General features: G+C 41.0%; 1 protein-coding gene across 4 annotated transcripts; it reads left to right on the forward strand.

Moving 5' to 3' along the window:
- Positions 1–484: 484 nt before the first annotated feature.
- Positions 485–20,558, forward strand: mapk8b (mitogen-activated protein kinase 8b). Of its 4 annotated transcripts, none has more exons than XM_028407473.1 (13): positions 485–562; positions 733–817; positions 5,187–5,367; positions 6,395–6,524; positions 6,932–6,990; positions 7,962–8,100; positions 9,036–9,201; positions 11,264–11,335; positions 13,213–13,395; positions 14,362–14,486; positions 15,228–15,291; positions 15,827–15,904; positions 16,306–20,558. In XM_028407473.1, the coding sequence occupies exons 3-13, from the start codon at positions 5,246–5,248 to the stop codon at positions 16,476–16,478; spliced, it is 1,311 nt and encodes a 436-aa protein (XP_028263274.1). In that variant the 5' UTR covers positions 485–562; positions 733–817; positions 5,187–5,245; the 3' UTR covers positions 16,479–20,558. The 4 variants fall into 4 exon arrangements, with proteins under 4 accessions (XP_028263274.1, XP_028263277.1, XP_028263276.1 ...); XM_028407474.1 differs by having other exon boundaries at positions 517–609; XM_028407475.1 differs by having other exon boundaries at positions 514–817; positions 16,301–16,455.
- The last annotated feature ends 1,685 nt before the right edge of the window (positions 20,559–22,243 follow it).

Here is a 22,243-nt window from a genome sequence, read left to right on the forward strand (position 1 = left end):
TTAATAAAAACAATCCTGTTAATTAATTGATGTGGTGTATAACTATCACTGATCTGTTGACATGTGAGCTGATGTCTTTCAGGCAGATTTGACTTGGCCCTATATGTGCTAGTATGACACACATACGTTATATATGTTATATATGTATGTTTAGCCCATATTTAATTAAGTTGTACACCGCATTTACTGGCCTATAATCTATGCAAATTAATGTATATAAAATTTGTGTTTTACTTGCTCTTACATCTGTCAATGGAAATTGCCCCAGTTATCCTATAAGCTATTTATTAATGTAAAATTAATAATAATAATAATAATAAATAATGTACATTATGAAATTATTATTAATAATACACACACTGTGTGTGTATATAATATGTGTTAAATGTAATTATAACATATCAGCATGTTCCCGTTACGACGTCATTTCAAAACGTTGCGAAACCAGTCCGCTTCCGCTTTGCTGAAGCGACAGTCGGGAACGCGCAGGCGGTCTTGAACGTCCCCCCCCCCGGTCCTCATTGTGCAGCCGAGGAAACATCGGAAGGTTTCGACGACGTCGGTATGAAATGGCAGAAACTGCCCGTGTCACGGAAGCACTAAGATTAGGTTACGTAGAAGCTACACATGTATTTTGCGGCGACCCTGGCATGTTAGTGTGAAGAAATTAGTAGTGTATCTGGAGAAAACAAGGGGATTAAAGAGCTGTTTTTCCTCCTGGAAACCGTTCAGGTTGTGTCTCCGGCAGCAGCAAGCAAGCAGCGAGCAGCGAGCGGCGACTGCGGGTCGACACTGTTGGAATTAACCGGAGAAGGGGGTGAGCTCGACATATGTATATTTTTCCCCCTCTGGGACGTGTTTATTGTCAACTGTTTGTGGGCTGATATGTGTTGCACACGTTACTGTTAATAGGTGGTACTATACCACACACGGTGACCACCACAGCAGGCAGGACAGGTCTGGCCTAAATGGTACGAGGCAACCAGACTGTGTGGCTACACACTGTAACCTATCCGCGTTACACACACATTAGCACCGCTTACACTGTGAAGTGTGCACCGGGTGCTGTTGCCAGTCATTGAACCGGTATAATGTTCAACTAAAAAGGCTGTAATCTCCAGTCTGTTCTCACCTACAGACAACAACACCCTCCTTATTAGCAGAATCCCCTTATTGACGCTGTTGAATACACCCTGTTTTTAGCTAGCATCCGTGTTTTTTATGTGGCTAAAACTCCTTTAGACTGAGTTTGTGTACGTTTACAAAGGGTTATTATACTGTAGCTGCGTCTCTGAATTCAATAACACACACATCAATACGTGGCTGATACACAACACTGCAGTGTTAGTGTAGATTCTAGCTGATGGGCTGCACACTGACAGATGAATGTGATTATCTTGTCTTAAGAGATAGCTTATCATGTCAGTGGATGGAGTGTAAAGTTTTGTAATCCATCATTGATATTAATAACTTTATCATCTGATCAAAGGTGGGCCGACGTTGTCACAGGTTCACTCTTAATGAGTGTGTGTGTGTCCAGCATGCTGTTTACCTGCTGTCATGTTTGGGTGATGTAGCACTCTGACTGGAGCTAGTGAGGTTTTCAGCCTGCCAAGAGGACGGGGGTTGTTGGCCAGATGCACCAAGAAATCTGACTCCTGCACCAAAAGATAGTCTGCAGTGATAACACATGATGAGTCCACTCTTGTTTTTTTTGTTGCCTTGAACAGATTATTTTTGAATATCAGATTGTGATCATTTCTTCAGCTTCAGCAGGTGTATACCATAAATTGGATGGAGTCACTGTTCGGTATAACACACTGTCCTGGTCAGCCATGACACAAATAAAACAGAACACACCACACTTGAAGCAGTCATGGGTGAAGGCAAATACAGTTTCTCTGAGAGCGTGTCTCTTGCTTGTACGTTCGCACCTTTAGATCAGGTCAAATCCTCCCTCGAGATGTCGTGTTTGTTCTGTTGTTATTCTATGCTTGTGCAAACGGAGCAAGCATTCCTGTCAACCTGTCAACATGTCGGTCTTGGCACTAAAATTCAATTCAACATCTTCTGATCACAGCTTATTTTTGCTACAGGTAACTATTTCTAGATAGTAACTATTTATTTAGTAGCTTATTATTTTAGGATCTGCACGTTGACTATGAATGAGTAGACCTCAGATTTTGTCTCTGTGGTCAGGGTCTTTAAAGGTGATAGTGTTTGGCGCAGAATGCATCCTTGTTATCAGGAGACGCCACTTTGGCTGAAGTTGAGATAAAATCCAGGTCGTCTGGTGGACCTGATCGTGGTCATCTAGATAACTCTGACCTAATATATGCAAGAATCCCGCTGCCTTCTGAGTGAAATGGAGCAGACCTGTAATAGCCAGTGAGAGACAGATCCGGTCCCAGGATAGTTGGGAGTGATGGGCAGCTGTGTGAGGGACGATCTGGACATGACTGCTGGTTCAGAAGCCGTATCTGGCTCATTTTGACACAGTTATCGCTTCTTTTCTGTCTGGCTGTCAGAAACAGTACTTGCTCAAAGCCAGGTTATCAGTGGATGGCAGTCGGTGTGCCAGCTGTGGGTGATGGGAAATCTGTGACTTGGCAGTTCATTTTCATCTGTGAGCAAGACGACAAAAAAAATCTGTAGATCTGAATGACCTTTGACCCTTGACCCATGTAGTTAGGTCGATGTTGCTCATTTTTCATTGTCATCAAGAACGAGCATGCGTACGTTCGTTCAATCAGTTATGTTCATGCTTTCCGAGCTCCTCCTGTGTTATGGTGGTCACACATGCATGCTTCTCTGGGTTGTAACGGCTGAATGGGGCTGAATAGGTCTGACACACTGTCAGATCACTGAGCCCCATTTTCCCACACTGCCCCAACCTCCAACGGGGCCTCTGATACTGTACATGTATCACAGCAGTCATGTATGTTGCACTGGCAGAACCCTCCCTCTGGTGTGGCCTATGTATGAATTACCCAATGGCAGTTTATGAAGAGCATGTCAGAAATTGTTTACATTTTATTTTTGGTACTCGTGTTAAATAAATATGAGTTATTAGTAGGTTAAAAGCAACAACAGTAGACTGATAATATGAAGGTGTCAGGACGTGAGGGTGTTACCATTCAGAATTATGGAAATAAATATTTGAATTTTGCTTACTGTTTCTTTTTGGACTAAGCCACAGGGGATTTATCATATCGTATCATCACTTTACCACCAAATGTGTTGCATTCCTGCCTCAGAACAAGATGTTTGCTCAGTGTATCTCTTGTCTGTTTGCCCAAGAAAGATTTTTTGCAAAACAGTTGTCAGAACGCTTCTTGCTAAGATAAAATAACTGTGTTCAGACTTCTTTTGATGGGAACCTTTTATCCATCCCAGTGTCTCAGCACAGTGAGGCTCAGCTGCACACTGCTGACAAGGTTTTGCACCGGGGAGAAGGGAGACGTTGTTCTGATCAGAGTCAGAGTGAATAAGACAGGAGAGAGGAGAGGAGAAGGTGGAAGGATGAAACCCGAAGAGAGGGAGGAGAAACACCGGGAAGTCTTTCAAGAGGAGACAGGAGCTATCTGGCTCAGATATTTTATAATTTGGGATTTTAATTTGACATAGTATTTCTAAAAGTTCCTTTCTGATCTGGACCTTGTCTCAGAATTTACTCCAGTAGAGTAGAGTAGAGGTCTTCATCAGCATTGCACAGTAGGGTTGCGGCAAAAAAAGGTGTAAAGATGTTGAACCCGACGTAGAACGGGGATGGTAATATAGAATAGAGCGAGGAGAAGGAAAAGGATTGAAGGCTAACTGATAGTGAAAGGAAAGGGGTGGGCGGGGTGGGCTCACAGTACTTAGGAGATAGCCATAGGTCAGGTCGTGGCCTGTGAAACGTTCAGCTATCACCACAAAGCCGACCTCCTCAGCACAATGTTCCAAATTCCACTAATGATTTGTCATCTACATACCCAGCATGAAACCCGGCTTCCTGCTTCCTCTCTGCTTCCTCTCTGCTTCTCACTGCTTGGATCACTGCTCCATCACCCTGACCTTTGGATGTTACATATATTGTATGCATAACTCCTCTCTGGCTTATGTGATGGATTTCAGAGGTCATTATAATTGATGAATATCCCTTTAGGAAAGGAAGCATTGGTGACATTAATGAATTCTTTTGATATTAAATTAAGAATTCAATTGGGCTGAAGGGAGAGTAGGATAAGATTTATACTTTGTCTCTGCAGTGGGCTGATGGCTACCGGTAACTCAATAATTGTCTTGTAGATAACAGAGTTAAGCATTCTTTACAAAAGGCCTCCATATACAGTAACACTAATCTGGTAAGTGTTTAATTAAATTAACTGATTGGCTTGAAGACTGTCTGTGCCAGACAGCCTGTAGTGTGGGAGTGCTGTCTGAGCAGTTTTCACCCAAAGGTAGTGTCATTTTAACAATGGCATTGGTGCTAATTTTCTAATTAATATGATTAACAAGAACAAGACTTGCCAGAAACTTCTCCTTAAGTTGCCACATTAGGCTGGCTTCAAAAGAAAGGAATCTTCTTCTTACACCTTAATGTTAAAAATGACCATCCACCATCAGGAAAAACAGGTTTTCACTGTGGCTACTTTTGAGTGACAAGGCTGTCTGTCAAGGTGCCATCTTCCCACCTTTGTTGCCTGTTTACAGACTTTCCAAATAGACATCCATGCTCTACTAATTTCACACTGGGACAGAGTTGCTTTGTGACAAACAGTGACAGCATCTCATGCCCAAGTGGCAACCTACATGGTTGAGAAATGAAGCTCATGCAGCCCAGGCTGACGCCAAAACCCAACAGACTTCCATTTATGTAAACATGTATATTTTTGCTGTGAAGTTTGCTGTTTTAACATGGGAGTCCATGTGGATTGACTTGCTTTTGGAGCCAGCCCCTAGAGGCTGCTGGGTGAATTGCATTTTTTAAACACATTGGTTTCATGTGTGAGAGGTTCCCACTTGACAGCTACCAACATGGCAACCCTATGGGTGACGCCACAGAGGCTTCATCCATAGTTGTGAACAGTGTATACTCATGCCAGAGAGTTTTGTGGTGTAAAGTAAAAAAATTGATTATCGTATGTCATTTTTTTTTAAAAATAAAGAAATGTTATTTTCTTCTCTCTCTTCTCTGCTTGCAGGTCTTGAGAAGCAACCTCCACTTGGATGCCAAGTCACAGTGTTCATCCAAGGCTTCACCATGAACCGGAACAAGCGTGAAAAGGAGTACTACAGTATAGATGTAGGAGATTCAACTTTTACTGTTTTAAAGCGCTACCAGAGCCTCAGACCCATTGGATCTGGTGCACAGGGAATTGTTTGGTGAGTAAAAATAACAAAAATGAAATTGAAAAAGTTTAAAAATGAGGTTAAAAGCTCAGTAACTGATTTTACCAGCTGTTGGCACAGAAAGGTGATGAGATTGGATGTAAAAGAGCAGCATACAACACAGAAACTGATGCAAAATATAATATGTGTTGACAGCACAGTAATCCACAGGGGTTGTGTTACCTGTGGATTTTTGTTGATGTGAGACTGGTGGGTGTTGATGTGACTTTTAATGTGAAACCCACAGTCACTCAGTTCCCATGTCAGAGTGTGCTGTGATACATGGCATTGTTTACATATCTATCGTTCCAGCGGTTCATTGATTGGATGCCTAATTAACTGTCAAGGAATCCAGTGCCAGTTCTTGTAACATGAGTTAAGCATGGTGGAGTCATCTAAGTTCTCTGCTGTCATTAATCTTCTCTGGTCCTCATACCGAGGAGAAACAGCCAGAAACCGATGCACATGAGCATCAGTCAAGACTTCAGTCGGTCATCTGAGGAATGGCTCATATAACTACATCTGCAGTGTTTCTCGCCCAGTGGCTTGATTTAAGAAAATGATGAAAAATTAATCTGCTTTTTGTGGTTAAAAACCCAAAGATACAAGGTTCACAAAGTAACTTGGCAACCAGGCAAGATGGACTGATGTAGGAAACTCCAGTCAACTACAACTCCCAAGATGCATTTCAGCAAAAAGTGTCCAATCATAGGCTTAGATTCTGTCACATGAACAATTAATGACAGGAGAGGGATGAAGAGGAAAAAACACAAACATTCCCTACTTTCCTGACAGGAACTGCTGACAAATATTAGCAGCAATGATTTATATATATATATATATATATATATATATATATATATATATATATATATATATATATATATATATATATATATATATATCAAACTGTTTTTGTTCCAGTAAAATATCTGAAAATATTCCTGTGTAAATGAGTGGCAGACTTCTGTGTGTCGTGGATTACTGTTGATTTAAATTCTGCCTTGGTTCTTCACTCCAGTTCATCATACGACCACAACTTGGAGAGGAACGTCGCCATCAAGAAGCTGAGCCGGCCCTTTCAGAATCAAACTCATGCAAAACGGGCTTACAGAGAACTGGTGCTCATGAAATGTGTCAACCACAAGAACGTAAGGATTTTGTGCTGCTTGTATTTCTTGTGCATGATTTCAGTGTTTCTGTGAAAACTCCTATTTAAGCTGAGACACCCTGACAGGATACATAAAGCACAGATATATGGTCGTATTTAGAGTGATGTTGAAGTGTCAGTGAGGAGATTTTTTGTGTTGTGGGCAGCAGACATGGAGACAGAAACAGTAATCTTTTGCGTCGCCCTGCTATGCTTCATTATTTTTTTTCTAATCTGGTGTTGGGACTTAGTAAAAAGTCCTGCTGTTTATTCATAATTGATGCTCAGGCTACTGCAGTGCGAGCCTGTCAGATAAACAGTCAGCCCTGCTGGTTCAGAGATACAAAGGTGGGGGTGATGTTTATTACAAACCTAACAATGCTTGTTTCTTTTTTTTTATTTTGGCAGATCATCGGACTATTAAATGTATTTACACCACAGAAGACACTGGAGGAATTCCAAGATGTGTGAGTATCACAGAACCAAATAACAGCTGCTCACATCAAATCTGGATATATTGCATGCTGCTGAGGGCTTAAGGGGTTCGACTTTTAAGACCTGGTTAGCTGGATTGTTGTGTTATGTTGTGGACCCCCTAATAAAAGCATCAGTCTATGTCTATGTTTAGCAGAGTCCTGAATGTATTTCAAAGTCCACAAGATGTCCATGTGAGTGGAAACTGGCTGTAGCACACAGAGGGGAACACTAGACAAAGATGTGGGGGAAGTGATGGTTTTGCAGAGTATGACAGGAGCAAACATGATTAATGCCATCCTCTAGAAGCCCTGTGTGTGTGTGTGAGAGAGAGAGAGAGAGAGGAGGAGAGAGTTTGTGTGCGTCTCTACTGCTCTGTCTGCCTGATTGGAGCTAAAAAGGAAACTGGACAAAATCATAGCCAGAGGGTTGCAGTGCTCACACATAGTCAGAGGAAGAACACTCCATTTGCTCATGTGTTTGTATACTTGAATGCATACGTGTATTACAGGGTTGACTGTGCGTTTTTTCTCATTTTCAAAACACAACATATCGTATTTAAAAATGTAGCGAGCGCACACAGAAGTCTTGTCTTGTGACAGCGCTGTTGCCAAGATGTTGCTTTTGGGATAGGAAAAAAAAAATCTGTCAGAGGTTGTGTACTCTATGTAGGAGGGATGAAGGAAGTGATGATGATGTAACAGCTGCCAGATAACATAACATCATCATCATGTTTTGAGAAGGAGAACCTGTACTGTCACTTTCCAAATGCCAGGCAAAAGAGTGCGAGTGGGTGAAGTTATAAACCAAAATATAGCTTGAGATTTGTATTTTGTAAGCATAAAAAACTCTGCATCTTTTTAGCTGCCACATAAGCTTAAATCATGTAAAAAAATACCTGCTGAAGTTAACATGTATTTACTTCTGTCTGCCCATTTTTTTAATCTCTGCTGGTTCCCTGCAGGTATCTAGTGATGGAGTTGATGGATGCCAATCTCTGTCAGGTAATTCAGATGGAGCTGGACCACGAGAGGCTGTCCTACCTGCTCTACCAGATGCTGTGTGGAATCAAACACCTGCATGCCGCAGGCATCATACACAGGGTGGGTCATACCAATATGTATATAAGCACATACCTGAGATTTCATGCAGAGGTTAAAATAACAATGTGGTCCAAAATGATAAAAGGTGCTGATAAATCAGCATTTACAACATAAACAAATTGTTACGGAATGGTGATGTACACACACACACACACACACACACACACATACACACTTACGTCGGTGCTTGAGTTCACCCTAAAGCATCAGCTACAACAAACAAAGGATCCGTCTTCCATGTGTAGTCATGAAGACGCACGCTGTCAGTCACCCTCAGTGAGATCTGCAGCAGTAGATTAGCGGAGCCCCTTCTGCTCTGCCAGCCAGAACTAATGGCGCCACAGGCGGAGCTAACCAGCCTCACTCGCCTTGGCACAGCTCGGCACGCAAAGCTTTCATAAGGTGAACAGATGCAACATGAGTCATGGATCGCCGAAGACCCTGCGCTGTTGTTTGTTTTGTTTTTCAAAACTGAGGATTCACAAAGTTTCCTATCTATGAGGGCAGTGAGACGTACACAGCTTCCAACCTCACAGTCAGAGAATTAAGAAAGATTTTGTGAAAGTAGTGTGTAATGGTAGCGCAGACACCTGTACGTTTGTATGATTCTTTTGAATATTAATTAAAGTTGTTTTCATATAATAAAGCTTTAAATTAAGCTAAAAAAATAATTAGTTAACCTCAAACTGTCATGGCTGGAAAATGAGTTGGAATAAATGTGCTGCCATTTGTAGATCATAAGCACAGGCAGTGAGCCTTTATGACAAGATGCCTTATGGCTTGGAAATATAAATAACTGGAGCTATAATGTCACTTCAGTTCATCAGACGAGAGGAAACAGTCGCTACAAATGAAGCTATTTAAACGCTCTTTTCAGCAGTGATGATCCATACGTCTCAGTCCGCCTAATCTTTCATTGTTTTTTGTTTGCACAGGACCTGAAGCCCAGTAACATAGTGGTGAAGTCTGACTGCACACTGAAGATTCTGGATTTTGGCCTGGCCAGGACGGCCGCCACCGGCCTCCTCATGACGCCCTATGTGGTGACCCGCTACTACCGCGCCCCTGAAGTCATCCTGGGCATGGGCTACCAGGCCAACGGTGAGTGGAGCAAGCAGCTTTCCTGACAGCAACCGGCCAATGAGGAGCTGCTGCTGCCTGGCCTGCTGCATGGCCTTCACATCCCCCTCTGAGATGTTTCAAAAGCACCCCTTCAAACACACAGACACACACACACTCCTTGCTCCTCTAAAGGTTATGCTCAGGAGGAAGTTGGCATGTGGGGCATCAGTGCATTGTGGGGAACTTCCTGTGTGGAGACTCTGGTGCTCAGCAGTGCTTTAGCATGTATTTGATGTTTTATTAATTGGTTGCCTGTCCTGAGCTTCAAAATAACACAACAGGCACTTGAGCATGCTTTAGCAGTTTCACTTTTCACCTCTGCAAAACAGTCATGAAGGAATAGTTCGAATCATCACCCGCTCTCATGTCTGTCCATTAGAAGCCAGTGGTAGGATATGTTTAGCTTCATAGTTAGCATAAAGGCTGGTAGGCGTTGGTCAGCTTTGGACAGAGGAGAAGGATCCCTTCACTGTAGGTGTTTTTGAACTGCAGGAACTCATTTATAGGAACCCTCCTCCCTCGTTAGGCTATTCAGTGTAGTGAAGGATCTGCTCAATCTGCAGTATAACAAGCCAAGAAAGCCTTACCTTCTTCCTTTTCATCTCTTCTTTCTTAGTTCTGTGGTTCTTTGACTTGCTTCTGCTGGATTTTATTTATGCTGTAATCGCATTTGTTTAACAAAAAAAGTCAATATTATTTATATAGCACAATTAAACGAGCCACTTTTGACCAATGTCCGGCACACAACCGATAAATACAAGGGAAAATATCAGCACATCAGAGCTAGCATACATAAAAATGCAATAAAAAGCACTTACAATGTTGAGTATAGCCCATTCTGCCCCACCTACCCTACAATATGTACATTATTCATTTAATAAAACAGGCGGGTAAGTTCCTGTATTTGAAAAACACCTGTGTAGTGTACAGATATGTGATTTAGTGCAGTAAAGTTAGACTTTCAGACACAGAATTAAATGGCCATTTTACGTAGGTCTTTTAGGGATTGGGGGTTTAAGGAGAATAAATCCTCATGTAGCCCAGTCATCGTGAGGTGGAGACAGTTTTACAACAGTAGAATCTTATGAATACTAATCCTAAAACCTCTCCTAAAACCAATTTTTCCTGCTGACTTGTTGCATTTTTTTTATTTTATTTTTATTTTTTTTTTGCTTATTCTCTTCTCCCTCCTTTTATGCTGCGCATATTTAGTGGATATTTGGGCTGTGGGCTGCATTATGGCAGAAATGGTTCGCCACAAAATCCTTTTTCCAGGAAGGGATTGTATCCTTGAGCTGCTTGCAGCAGTGTCTGGCATTCCTTGTGACACAAGCGCGTAGCACAGGAAAAAAAAATCGTTCATTTTTATTTTTACTTATTTATTTATTTTATCATCAAATGGATCGCAACTACAGAAATTCTATTTCCAGACTGATTTGCCTGACACACCTTGACTTACAACCACCCACCTGCTTTTTCCTGCAACACACAACAACACTGTTGCTTCAAGCACCATGACTGTCACATGAAAGAACTGAAATAGAATTTAATAGTTTGCTCTTCCATAGCTGAGAGTGGAACTGCAAAAAAATGCCCTCATCTATCCTCTGACTGCTTCCCGTACGTCTTTGTGGATGCAAAAACGTAATGAATTGGAGCTTAGTCACACAAAGTGAGGCTCTTAATCTGCAAAGTCACACATGTGGGTGTTACGAAAAGCTTAAAAATAATAACTTCATGGCCTTATAGATGAAAATATTTCAGTTTTACATTTCCAGTGTGAAGTGCAGTGAGGATACAGAGGGTGTTAAAATGCATTCCCACAAAACCGCATTCAAACACCTGTGGGACACTGACCCAGGTATGAGAGTGCGCTCAGCCGCATGCAGAACATGTTTTTGGTGTCATGTATCGCACACATCACCTTGCACGAACATCATGTTTTAATTTTTTCCCTTCTGCTTTCAGTTGTGTCTTCGTTTCTTTTGTGTTTTTTTTTGGTCCTGCATGCTAATTAGGTGGTTGTCATTTCATTTTTCAGTTGATGTCTGGTCTGTTGGCTGCATCATGGCTGAAATGGTCCGGGGTAGTGTGTTGTTTCCAGGCACTGATCGTATCCTTAAGTTAAAACCTCCATCTAAACCCCCCCAAAGTACCGTGTTTGTCTCATCCTTTGTCTTGTTCATATCTTTACACTCGAAAGGAAAACCTGACAAGATACTGCTGCTGCTGTTTACTCTTGTCGTGATCTCACTGTGATTAGTGTTGACATTCGACACTTGTTGTGTGTTATTATAGGACTGCTGATGGCTCCATTCCATGTAGGTGCTCCAGGCTGCCTTAGCAGGCAAGCAAATCTCTGAAACTCTAACACTACCGTTCAAAAGCTTGGGGTCACCAGGCCAGTTCTATAGCTTCTCTGATCAGCATAACAGTTCAGCTGTGCTAACATAATTTCACAGGAGTTTTCTAATCATCAATTAGCCTTTTTAAAGGTAGGGTAGGAGATTTCATTCTGATGCACTTTTTGTTAAATTAGTGTAACTTCTCTTTACTGTCCGATAGCAACCGATTAATTTGGCAGTTTCGCTTTAAAACGAAGAATATGAATCATCTGTGGAAGCTATAAAACGCTAAAAACATCAGCCAATCGTCCGGGTGGACCCTGCACGGAGCATTGGCTGGTTGTCACTCTCTTCCTGCTCTGTGCGCACCAGAGAGGTACGTGCATGATGGCTAAAGTCACAGCTCGTCTTCAGGTAATGCACGTCCATGTGATTGGGAGGCGTGGCTTTGGGGTGAGCTCCGAGAGAAAGGGGCGTGTTTTTACTTTTAAAATCTGGCTGACTCTCACTGAGTTTTCAAAATCTCCTACCCTACCTTTAACACGATTAGCTAACACAATGTGTCATTAGAACACAGGAGTGATGGTTGCTGGAAAAGGGCCTCTGTATACCTTTGTATATATTCCATTAAAAATCAGCCTTTTCTAACTAGAATAGAATAGTCACTTACCACATTAACAATGTCTGGACTGTATGTCTGTTATCTTCATTGAAAAAAAAAAACATTTAAAAAAAAAAATAAAGAACGTTATTTAGAGTTTCAGAGAGTACCAAAAAAGTGAATATGGCTTCTTTATCTAGAACCTGTAGTTAGCTGTCATTTATTTCTGAGTTGGTTAAGGTTAGCATTAGCTGAAAATTAGTTTGCAAAGATGAGCTTTACTTGGTTGTTGGACACAGTGAGCACCTCAGTAAAAGAAGATAAAGCATTATATTAGCATAAATGATCTAAATTAGCCTCAAAGTGCCAAGAATGCTGTTTCTTGACATAGTAAGAAAGCACTGAGTGACATTTCTCTCCTGATGTTTTACCTAAAAGTGTGGAGGCTTAGAGTTTTGTCCGAATAATTTCAGGAGACAGGTTTTTCCTTGTTGTTTATTCATTGTAAAGAATGAACAAAGATGTGAACAAGCATTTGTTTACATGTTACATCTGTGTTTATGTGTGTGTTTAGTCCTGTCTAGGAAAAGGTTCTGTATGCATTTCCTGCATCTGCACTTCACCTCACCTAACATGCAGTATTTTACAGTGCAGATGTTTTTTCATAGTGTTTTTATTCCACTCAGTCAGTCCTTACTGTTTGCTACAGGACATTTGGATGAATTAACTTCTGTAGCTGGTCACCAAATGTGCATTTTCCTGCAGGTTGTTTAGTCACTGAGGGAAAAAATGAACTCCTTTTTTTCCCCCTAAGTCTGTTGTCAGGGTGAACAGGGTGAACTTCCTTTACCCTTTTCTGCATCGCTTCCAGATAAAACGATTTGACATTTTCTTTGTCAGCACAGTCTCACGAGTATTTCAGGAACATGTCCAAGACAGAGCAACCCCATCACTGTATATGACCCCCCCCCCCTCCACCCTGTGAACGCCTGCTGCTCTTATCCAAACCCAGCCTGGTGCTTTTCTTAATACTATAACTACAAGATATCGACCAGTGGAATAAAGTCATCGAGCAGTTGGGGACGCCGTCCCAGGAGTTCCTGATGAAGCTCAACCAGTCAGTGAGGACCTACGTGGAGAACCGACCGCGGTACGCTGGATACAGCTTTGAGAAGCTCTTCCCCGATGTCCTCTTTCCAGCAGATTCTGAACACAACAAACTGAAAGGTAAGCACTGCGAGAGCTGCTGTGAATCCAGTGCTGAAGGAGAGCATGTAGAAAATTCAAATAGGCGTTTTATCTCCTGCCTGAAGCTATGTTTAAATTCTACAGTTTAAACAGAAGACCCTGTTCTGTTTTCTAATACAGAATTTATCATTGGAGACTGTTTAAATTGCTGAATAATAATAATGAAAGGATTAATATAATGGGTCTGTGGTGAAGCAGGAAGTTTTCCTCCATCGGTTTTGTGCTGTAGCACTTCTTTGCCGCCTCACAAAAATCTGCCTACAGCAAAGCCCGAGTGACAAATCCATTTTCAGCGGCTGCCTTACATTAAGCACTTATTATGGAAGCTGACAGTTCAGGACTAAGTTGTTTACTGTGAACAAGAATTTACCTCAAGCGTGTCTTCATGTGCAAATTGGAGAGGAGATGACAGGAACACTCGCAGCGAGCGCCGCATCGAGAGAAAAAAAAACAAAAACAGAAAAAAACCTGCATCTTTTCCCGTCCTCATTATTTTAGAGAGGTAGAAATATGTGACGACAGTGTTCCCCCTCAAGTTTCTGGTTAAAATATCATCTATGGGGCCTTCACACTCAGCTGTGAAAGGTCTGGGGAATGACAGAATGTGAGATAATGAGGGTGGATGTCCTTGACAAACTCAAGTATAGACAATAACACACACGTTCTTGAATTTTTGACCTTGATTTTCACAAGGGAGTCATGTATTATTTACAAGTACCTATAAAACAGTGGTAGGGAAGTGTTTGTTTGTGAGGTATAATAAAAACTAAGAATAAAATCCCAAATGTCATGCATTGATTTTTGGGTTTTTGTTCCTTAGTTCCAATCCAGGCCACATTAAATTCGGGGGCCATGCTCCGAGTGGGTTAAGAAGATGGATGGATGTAAATCTGTTGGTTGATTGTGAAACATTTACACTGGTTTGTCCATTTTTCTTCCCCTCAGCGAGCCAAGCCCGAGACCTGTTATCTAAGATGCTGGTAATAGATGCATCGAAGCGGATCTCGGTGGACGAAGCTCTCCAGCACCCCTATATCAATGTGTGGTACGACCCAACCGAAGTAGAGGCCGTAAGTACCTGCTGCAACATCCCGGTGCTCCTCTTTGGAAGCAGATTTGAGCCTTGGATTCTGAGGCTTGTTCTGTGTGTGTGTGTGTGTGTGTGTGTGTGTGCCTCAGCGCCCACAGTCCTCAGAAAGTCTTCGGATCCCTCTCAAGTCTCTCTGTGTAAACACAATGACTCAGCCAGTGCGAATTGATTTTCGCCTATGATGAGGTAGATTTGGGAAATAAGACAATTTGTCGCTCTCTTCCCTCCTGTGTCCTCTGTGGCATAAAGGGGTTTATCAGAACCGACAGTGCAGCCTTGAAAAGTGCAAATTTGTCCACAGATTTGCACTCCGATACATCAAATCTCAGTCGAACTGTGGGGGGGTTCAATAGATGACTTATTAACACATGGCTGACTTTCAGGTAGTTAATTCCAGCTCTGTCAGTGCAATAAAATTTGAATTTAGGAGTTAGTGGTAGTTTTTTTGGAAAGGTTTATGCAGCCCAAAGCTTAAACGCAGCATCAGCTTTAAGTGGTTTTATTGCACAGATGCAGCAGTTTTTTATCAAACTTTTGCTGAGCCTGTAACTTGAAGCTGGAGAGGATCACTTCTTGAAAATAAGACTAAACCACAGGCCATGAAAACAGGTCAATCATAGCTAGACCTCAAACAAAACAGGTTTGAATGAACACTTTGGTCAGTTTTTTGACAGATCTATATGTCTTTAAGTCTTTAATCTTTTTTTTGTTTTTGTTTCAGCCGCCACCCGCGATCACAGACAAGCAGCTGGATGAGAGGGAGCACACAGTGGAGGAGTGGAAAGGTATGATACATTCTCCCATCTCGTCTCCTCTCGGTTAAGACGTCAGAAGCACTTTGGTTTTTGTTGTTTGCAGCATGTGGCTCATAAATCATATGAAAAGCAGTACGTGCGGTCACTCCTGTGTATTATGTGTCCTGGCTGACATACAGCACACCCTTCAGCTTCTCAGAATCTGAGCTCGGGTAATAGCAGTGGGAAATGTTGTTTAATGGAAAACAATAGCAGACCTGTGATTGACCCCTGGGAAGCACCAGAGGGGGAAAGTGTTGGTGGCAGTGACGCGGAAGTGGCGCCTCCTCTATAATGATGTTCTTTTTGAATTTCTTCCACCTTCATTTGGTGCTGACATGGTGATAATGACAAGAGGGGGTTCACACCTGAAGTGTGACTTGTTGCTTCTTCCTGTTTCTACACAGACTCTTTATTTATCTCACTTTAAAATGAATATTTCCTGCAATTTTTAAACTGATGTTTCACTTTTTTCTGGGACTAGATAATTGTCTTTACATCTAACTGATGTTAAATTCTGTTGCAGAGTTGATATATAAAGAAGTGCTGGACTGGGAGGAGAGGACAAAGAACGGTGTCATCCGGGGACAGCCAGCATCCATAGGTTAGTGGAGTTTGTTGTGTGTCTGTGTATGTTGTTGACAGCCATTGTTATTGTAGTTTGTTAGAAGTGATTGAGCAAAAGGTCCCTTCCCCTCTGCTCACATCGGTTCCCATTTATTCTCAGCAGAATAATCCTTTAATGGGAGCATATGTGGGCAGCACAGTGACTAAATTAGCAGACTAATTTGTCATTTATTTTATGCTCTGTTGTAACCCTGCTTGTATTTTCGTGGCTTAGCGACTCTTCATCAATGTGTGTTGTGTATCTACAGCTTGTAAAATGAGGCCGGCATGAGTATTTAATCCAGTCTTTCCTGGGATTACCCAGCTTTATGATCTCAGCTACATGTACATGACTTTCGATGACTGACCACGGGCCGTCCCCTGCTTCTCATAGCACAGGTGCAACAGTGAGCAGCAGCCCACACCCGCACCACCAGCACCACCCCTCCACGTCCTCCTCCTCCTCCATGTCCACCGACCCGACCCTGACCGACACCGACAGCAGCCTGGAGACGGCCAGCAACGCCGCTGCCGCTGCTACAACCGCCGGCCCTGTGGGCTGCTGCAGATGACTATCATCTACACCTCCTCCTGGTCCTGGTCCTGGTCCTGGTTCTAGGCTGGGCCTCACTCCCTGGTCACATCCAGGACCACCAGCTCAACACTGGCTCCTGGTCCCACCCGCTGTATTTGCCACCTCTCCATGCTTGTCCTTAGTAGTGTAGCATTTAGCTAGCTAGCTGTATGAGAAACCTTTTTGAATGGACGGATCTTTTTTTAAGACACTTAATGATCTTCTTCTTTTTTTTTGTAAATTAGGATTTATTGATTGATTTATTGATTTATGAGTCCTAGCTGTAATTTATTGTGGCATTTTCTTAATTTTTCAGAAACTTAAGAAGGTAAGAGAATTCTTACGACGTCACCACATTGCGGTTTGTGTTAACCCACAGTGAACATAGAGAGAAATATCTGTTTTAATGTGATCTATTTTTTTCTGTTGACAGTCATGTGTTTCACTCGTAAGCTACTGCTTTTACAGCTCTCCATATAAATGTAGATTACGTTTGTACAGATTTTATGGTAGATGTAGTTTTATCTTCAATACAACCGTTGCCGTGAGCCATTGAAACCTAATCTAAAACGATGGTCTTAGCGCTCCCCTTATTTCACATCACATGGATATTGTTTTGAATGCTTAGGACATATCCATTGATTTGAACTGAGATAATTTATTCATAAAAAAAAAAAGTCACTACTACTTCCTACGTTGCAAACAAAAACGTTTTTCTTCACTTCCTGTTCAGCAAGATTTTCAGATTCTACAGGATAAAGGCACGGTTAGATGGTCTTCTGTATTTTTTAAAGTGCTTTAAAGTACCTCTTTATCTGCAACAGGCTGTGTGACACGATGGACCCCGACTGGCGGAATTGTTTTCAGGACTTTCGAATGTTCTTTGTTGTGCTTTGAGAGGTTTTCTTTGGGAGGTTGTGAAGTTGGTGTAAAGTAGAATGTGCTTCAAGTCAAGTAGGGAATTGAGAATGCTTGTGAACGTGTTGATGTTCAGTGTGTTGGACAGAAGGTGGTTCTGCAGCCAGTGTGAAAAGATGTCTGCCTCCTACTCACAGATCCTGTTATTAGTAATGAACTTTTGAAATCTGAATTATTATTGTTTTTTTTTTCTTTATAATATTCTTTATCGGCCAAACACTTACCAGACATGCCTGCAATTGTGAATCTAAAAACCTAGCAGCACAAATAAGAGTCAAAAGAAACAAAATAATTCTCATTGTATGCAATAATAGTGCCCTTTTGGAGTGTATCTGATTTTTGTTTTTGAAAGGAAAAGTGCCTGTTGTTTGTCATTCATTCCTGAGTTCTGATTACGTGTAAGGCTGGATAACAACAGTAGTTTTCCATGTCAGAAACGATACCGTATGTGACAGGGTTGTAGTTCTCGCAAATGTATTGTATATTTTTCTACCTGTTTTGATTTGGAGGGCAGGAGACTGTGGCGTCTTGCAGGGTGGGAAGACGGGGATGTATGCTTTGAGGTGCTTCAGCATGAGTTTGAGTCATTTCGGGGCAGTTTTTATCAAGGTCTTTCATCAAAGTAAAAAGAAGTGTTTCTTTGCAGTGACAGCAACCGAAATATAGGTTAGTAGCTTTTTTCATGTTTTCTTTTGAGTAATTATTTAATGTGACGAGTGTAAGAGGAAAAGTTTTAACTACTGGATCAAACTACACGGCTGCGCTATCGTCAGTGTTCTGGATAAAGTATAAAGTATCTCTTGTATCGTCAGGCTTTGGATAAAGTAGCTTCTGAGCGGCATAGTCAGGCGACCACTGTGTTTCTGTAGATTATGTCACACATGTGGTACTGACTTGGAAACCCTAACCAGTTATTCAACTGTTAACCAGCCATATAACTAGCTGCAAACCTGCATGCTGCATGTTTGCATAAATAAGTCTGAGTTAAGATGTGCAGCGCGGCGAGAGAAGCCACCCGAGGAACACACAGCGTCTGAACCTTTGACATGCATGTTTTTCCTATGAAGCTCAAAGCTACGTGATGATGTTATCTTTAGTGTACGCTGCAGCTCTGCTGCCATGGCAACATGTCTCTGTCAGGTGGAACTGTCTCTCAGATAACACCACAACCGACGCTCCGTTTCTGCTTCAGCTTCTGGGCTGGCACCAGCTGTTCGTTAACCCATTACTAATAGTGTTACTAACAACAACCACAAGTTTAAAATGTGATTGATTAAATCTGATCGCACCATTAAAACTAATAAGTATATATCTTTTTAGTAACCTAAGCAATGGATATAAATTAGTGATAGTTAATTAAAAAAATCAATCTAACCCGTTACGCTAACATAATCAGTTTTTAAATGTATTTTGTAAACATTTTTAGATAGATAGAATTCTTTGGTGTAAAACAGCATTTTATCAAATGTCTAGTCAGAGTATTTATCACAACAAATCGCCTCTTACTCCACTCTACACGGGTAACAAACATGTCAACAGTTAAAGGACTCATGTGTGGGATTTACTGACATCTAGTGGCGAGGTTGCAAATTGCAGCCATCTGAATACCCCTAACAACATCAATGGTTCTTAGCAGCACAATGAAATGTTTGTCACTGACGTCAACATACCGTATCTTTAGCTACGTCAGCTAGCCGCACAGCCATTAATATTGTACGTATCAGCAATCTAATGGCGATTTTGTTACAGCGCTACTTGATATTTCACATATTAAAGCAAACGTTAGCTGTGTCAGGTAGCCTATTAGCCATTCGTATAGCACTCGAGGAATAAGCTTCTGAATTAGCAGCACAAGGGTTAAAAATCATGTCACGGCTGTTATTTATACTGAATTATGACAAATGTCGGATGCACAATAGCTAATGTTAGCTTTGCCAGTTAGATTAAAGCAGTGTAAATATTCAGTAACATATTAATCTGGAGGACAGAAGTGGTGCAGTCTGTTCAGATTTAGAGAAAACAAATGAACAGCTGGTGCCTCGACATCCCAGAGTATTGAAGGAATGATTTGGTGATTATTGAGCGTTGATTAGCGAGTATAGAGTAGTACAAACCTAAAATTGATCAGCGAACAGATAAAGAAATGAGCACAGTAGTACAAACTAAAACTGAGAGGTGTAATATGTGTAAAAAAAATCAGCATTAATGGGCAGAAAAAACCTGTTTATCCATTTATCTCTACGTAAAGTGCTCTTAATTTTCTTAGCCCACTATTAGGGGCATTAATTAGGGGATTTTTTTTCTTCTTTTGAGGTTGTTGTTGCTTTATTTTAAATTTGTTTTTGTTATTATTACATCTCTCCAAACAATTTCATTGTGATTTAAGTCGACTTTGATGAACTACCTCACGCTGAATTTCTGCCAGTTCTTGCGTATTCTTAGAAGCCTGCAGAATGAGCTATCGAAGACGTGTGAATAACAGATTCCATTATTTATTTATTTGAAAGTGTACTATTTGTCCGTTTCAACAGACTTCTAGTTTTGTACATTATGTATACTTCACCTAGAAGTAAGAAAATTGTTATATGTATTTTTTTTTGTTCCTTTTTTTTCGTTTTATTTTATTTTTTTTAACTAAATGTGCAATACCTTCAGCAAACTGTGCTATAGTAGTATGTGATGGGCCTAGCCTTTGTTAGCTGTCTCCTGAAGGTAAAGAAAAAAAAATGTTTGGTACTGTCAATCCATGTTTTCCTTTTTTTTATGAATAAGATCAGTTTTTATTTCTGTGACTTGTTTATAGTCATAATGTTACGTAATCGATCTTACCCGCCAAACAAATCTGTCGGCCGCGACTCGCTCAAGCAAGTGGACAACAGATTTTTTTGATTTGGGATGTGGTAAGGATAATAATGTTTAAAAAGAAAAAAAGGTGAGTAAATACCTACAAGAAATCATTATATGTATGGTGCTGGTTTGTAAATGTTTGCTAGTGACTCCAGCCATGCAAGTAGTTTTAAGAATTCCTGGATCTGCGCGTCCCAAAACCGCAAGAAGTGCACTACTAGAAAACATGCACTGGGATCTGATGATGCCACCTCTTAAAAAAATAAAAAATAAACAAAAAACATGTACTGCAAATAAAAGAAATACACTTTGATTCATGATTCTATGTCATCTTTCTGTATACACTAATCTAAGGGAAGACCCTTCAAAATAAAAGTCAAGCGCAATATTGTTATTGTACAGAGCCCCTCTGATGACATAGTCAAAAAATAAATTAAATTATGTATAACATGCGCACGAAATACTAATTTGTGGCCATGAATTAGTAGTAGTACAGTATTAGAATTCATGGACAGGAGCGCACGGGAGCAGGCTGGCCGGTCAGGGAGCACCGACCCCGGGCAGCAGGGAGCAATGATCGAGAGCGATGGACGATCATTGCTCCCTGCTGCCCAGGGAGGGTGCGTCCTGGCTGGGCACCCGCTCCCTGCAGTGCTCCAGCACATTTCCCCAGAGAGGGATGCTCATTGTACCTGGCCGGGCAGCCCACTCCTGTGCACCCCATCAATAACAATACTAATTCGTGGCCACGATTTATTTATTTTTTTGACCATGTCATCAGAGGGGCGCTGTACTTTACCCATCTATAACAAGCCTCTCTGCCATTTTATTGGCTACCATGATATGCTTCTGTCTACAAAAACCAGTGGGGGAAAGTAACTAAGTATTTGTACTACTGTACTTAAGTAAATTTTTATGTATTTATACTTTACTTAAGTACAAATAATAGTACATACTTTATACTTTTACTCCATTACATTTTGCAGCTATTGTCTGTACTTTCTACTCCACTACATTTCTACAGTGTCTGTAGTTACTTGTTACATGTGATGAACACAGTGCTGGACTGATGTGAGGTCAGACTCTGCATGGAGGTGGTGTCACGCTGCCAGCTGTGTTTCTATAATGAGCCTCAGTCATGATGCCGGTGCTCTGGCTCAGTTAGCTAACTAGTTAGCTGCTGTCTGCTAACACAGGTCCATCCATTAATGTCTGATTAACATGAATCATAACATGAATCTACAGCAGGAATACTGACACAGTAAAAAGGCTGAATGCCTGTTTTTTATTAGCAGCCTCTCTGTTCACTTGATGCCCACAGCCTGCCTCATGACACACAGACCTGTCCATAGCTGCTTCTGGACTGAACATGTACATTAACTACACATGGTCCATTTTAATTTTAAGATGATTTCTTTGATTATTTTAACCTGTTCAGATCCTTTGCAATGGAAATCAATAATATATATTTGGTGTGTAAGTACTTTTTTCATACTTTAAGTACATTTAAAAGTACTTAAGACTTTTACTTAAGTAGGATTGTTGATGTAGCACTTCTACATTTACTTGAGTATATATTCTATATATATATTTATATTGAGTATATATACTGGGTAATTGTACTTTTACTTAAGTACCAAGATTCAGTACTTCCTCCACCACTGACAAAAACATACCATAACAAAGCCAGATTTTTTCCCACTTTCTAGGTGCACAGTTGTAGGATGTTAAATAATTTGTCTTTATATAATGTACCGATGTGTAATAAATACACATACATATATATATATTTATATATATATACTCCAAAAAGTTACCTGTGCCGCTGTTTAGCGTGTGATCATTATCATCTTTATTCCCATACATGGCCATTCATTACAATAGAGAAAGTCCATAATAAATAAGCACCATAGATGACCAGCAGAGCAATGAGGAACCAGTAGACTTGTTGGAATCAAAGAGCCTGATAGCAGTGTAGACCATTATATTCCTGACACT

Source organism: Parambassis ranga, chromosome 6 (assembly GCF_900634625.1).
Source record: "Parambassis ranga chromosome 6, fParRan2.1, whole genome shotgun sequence".
NCBI lineage: Eukaryota > Metazoa > Chordata > Actinopteri > Ambassidae > Parambassis > Parambassis ranga.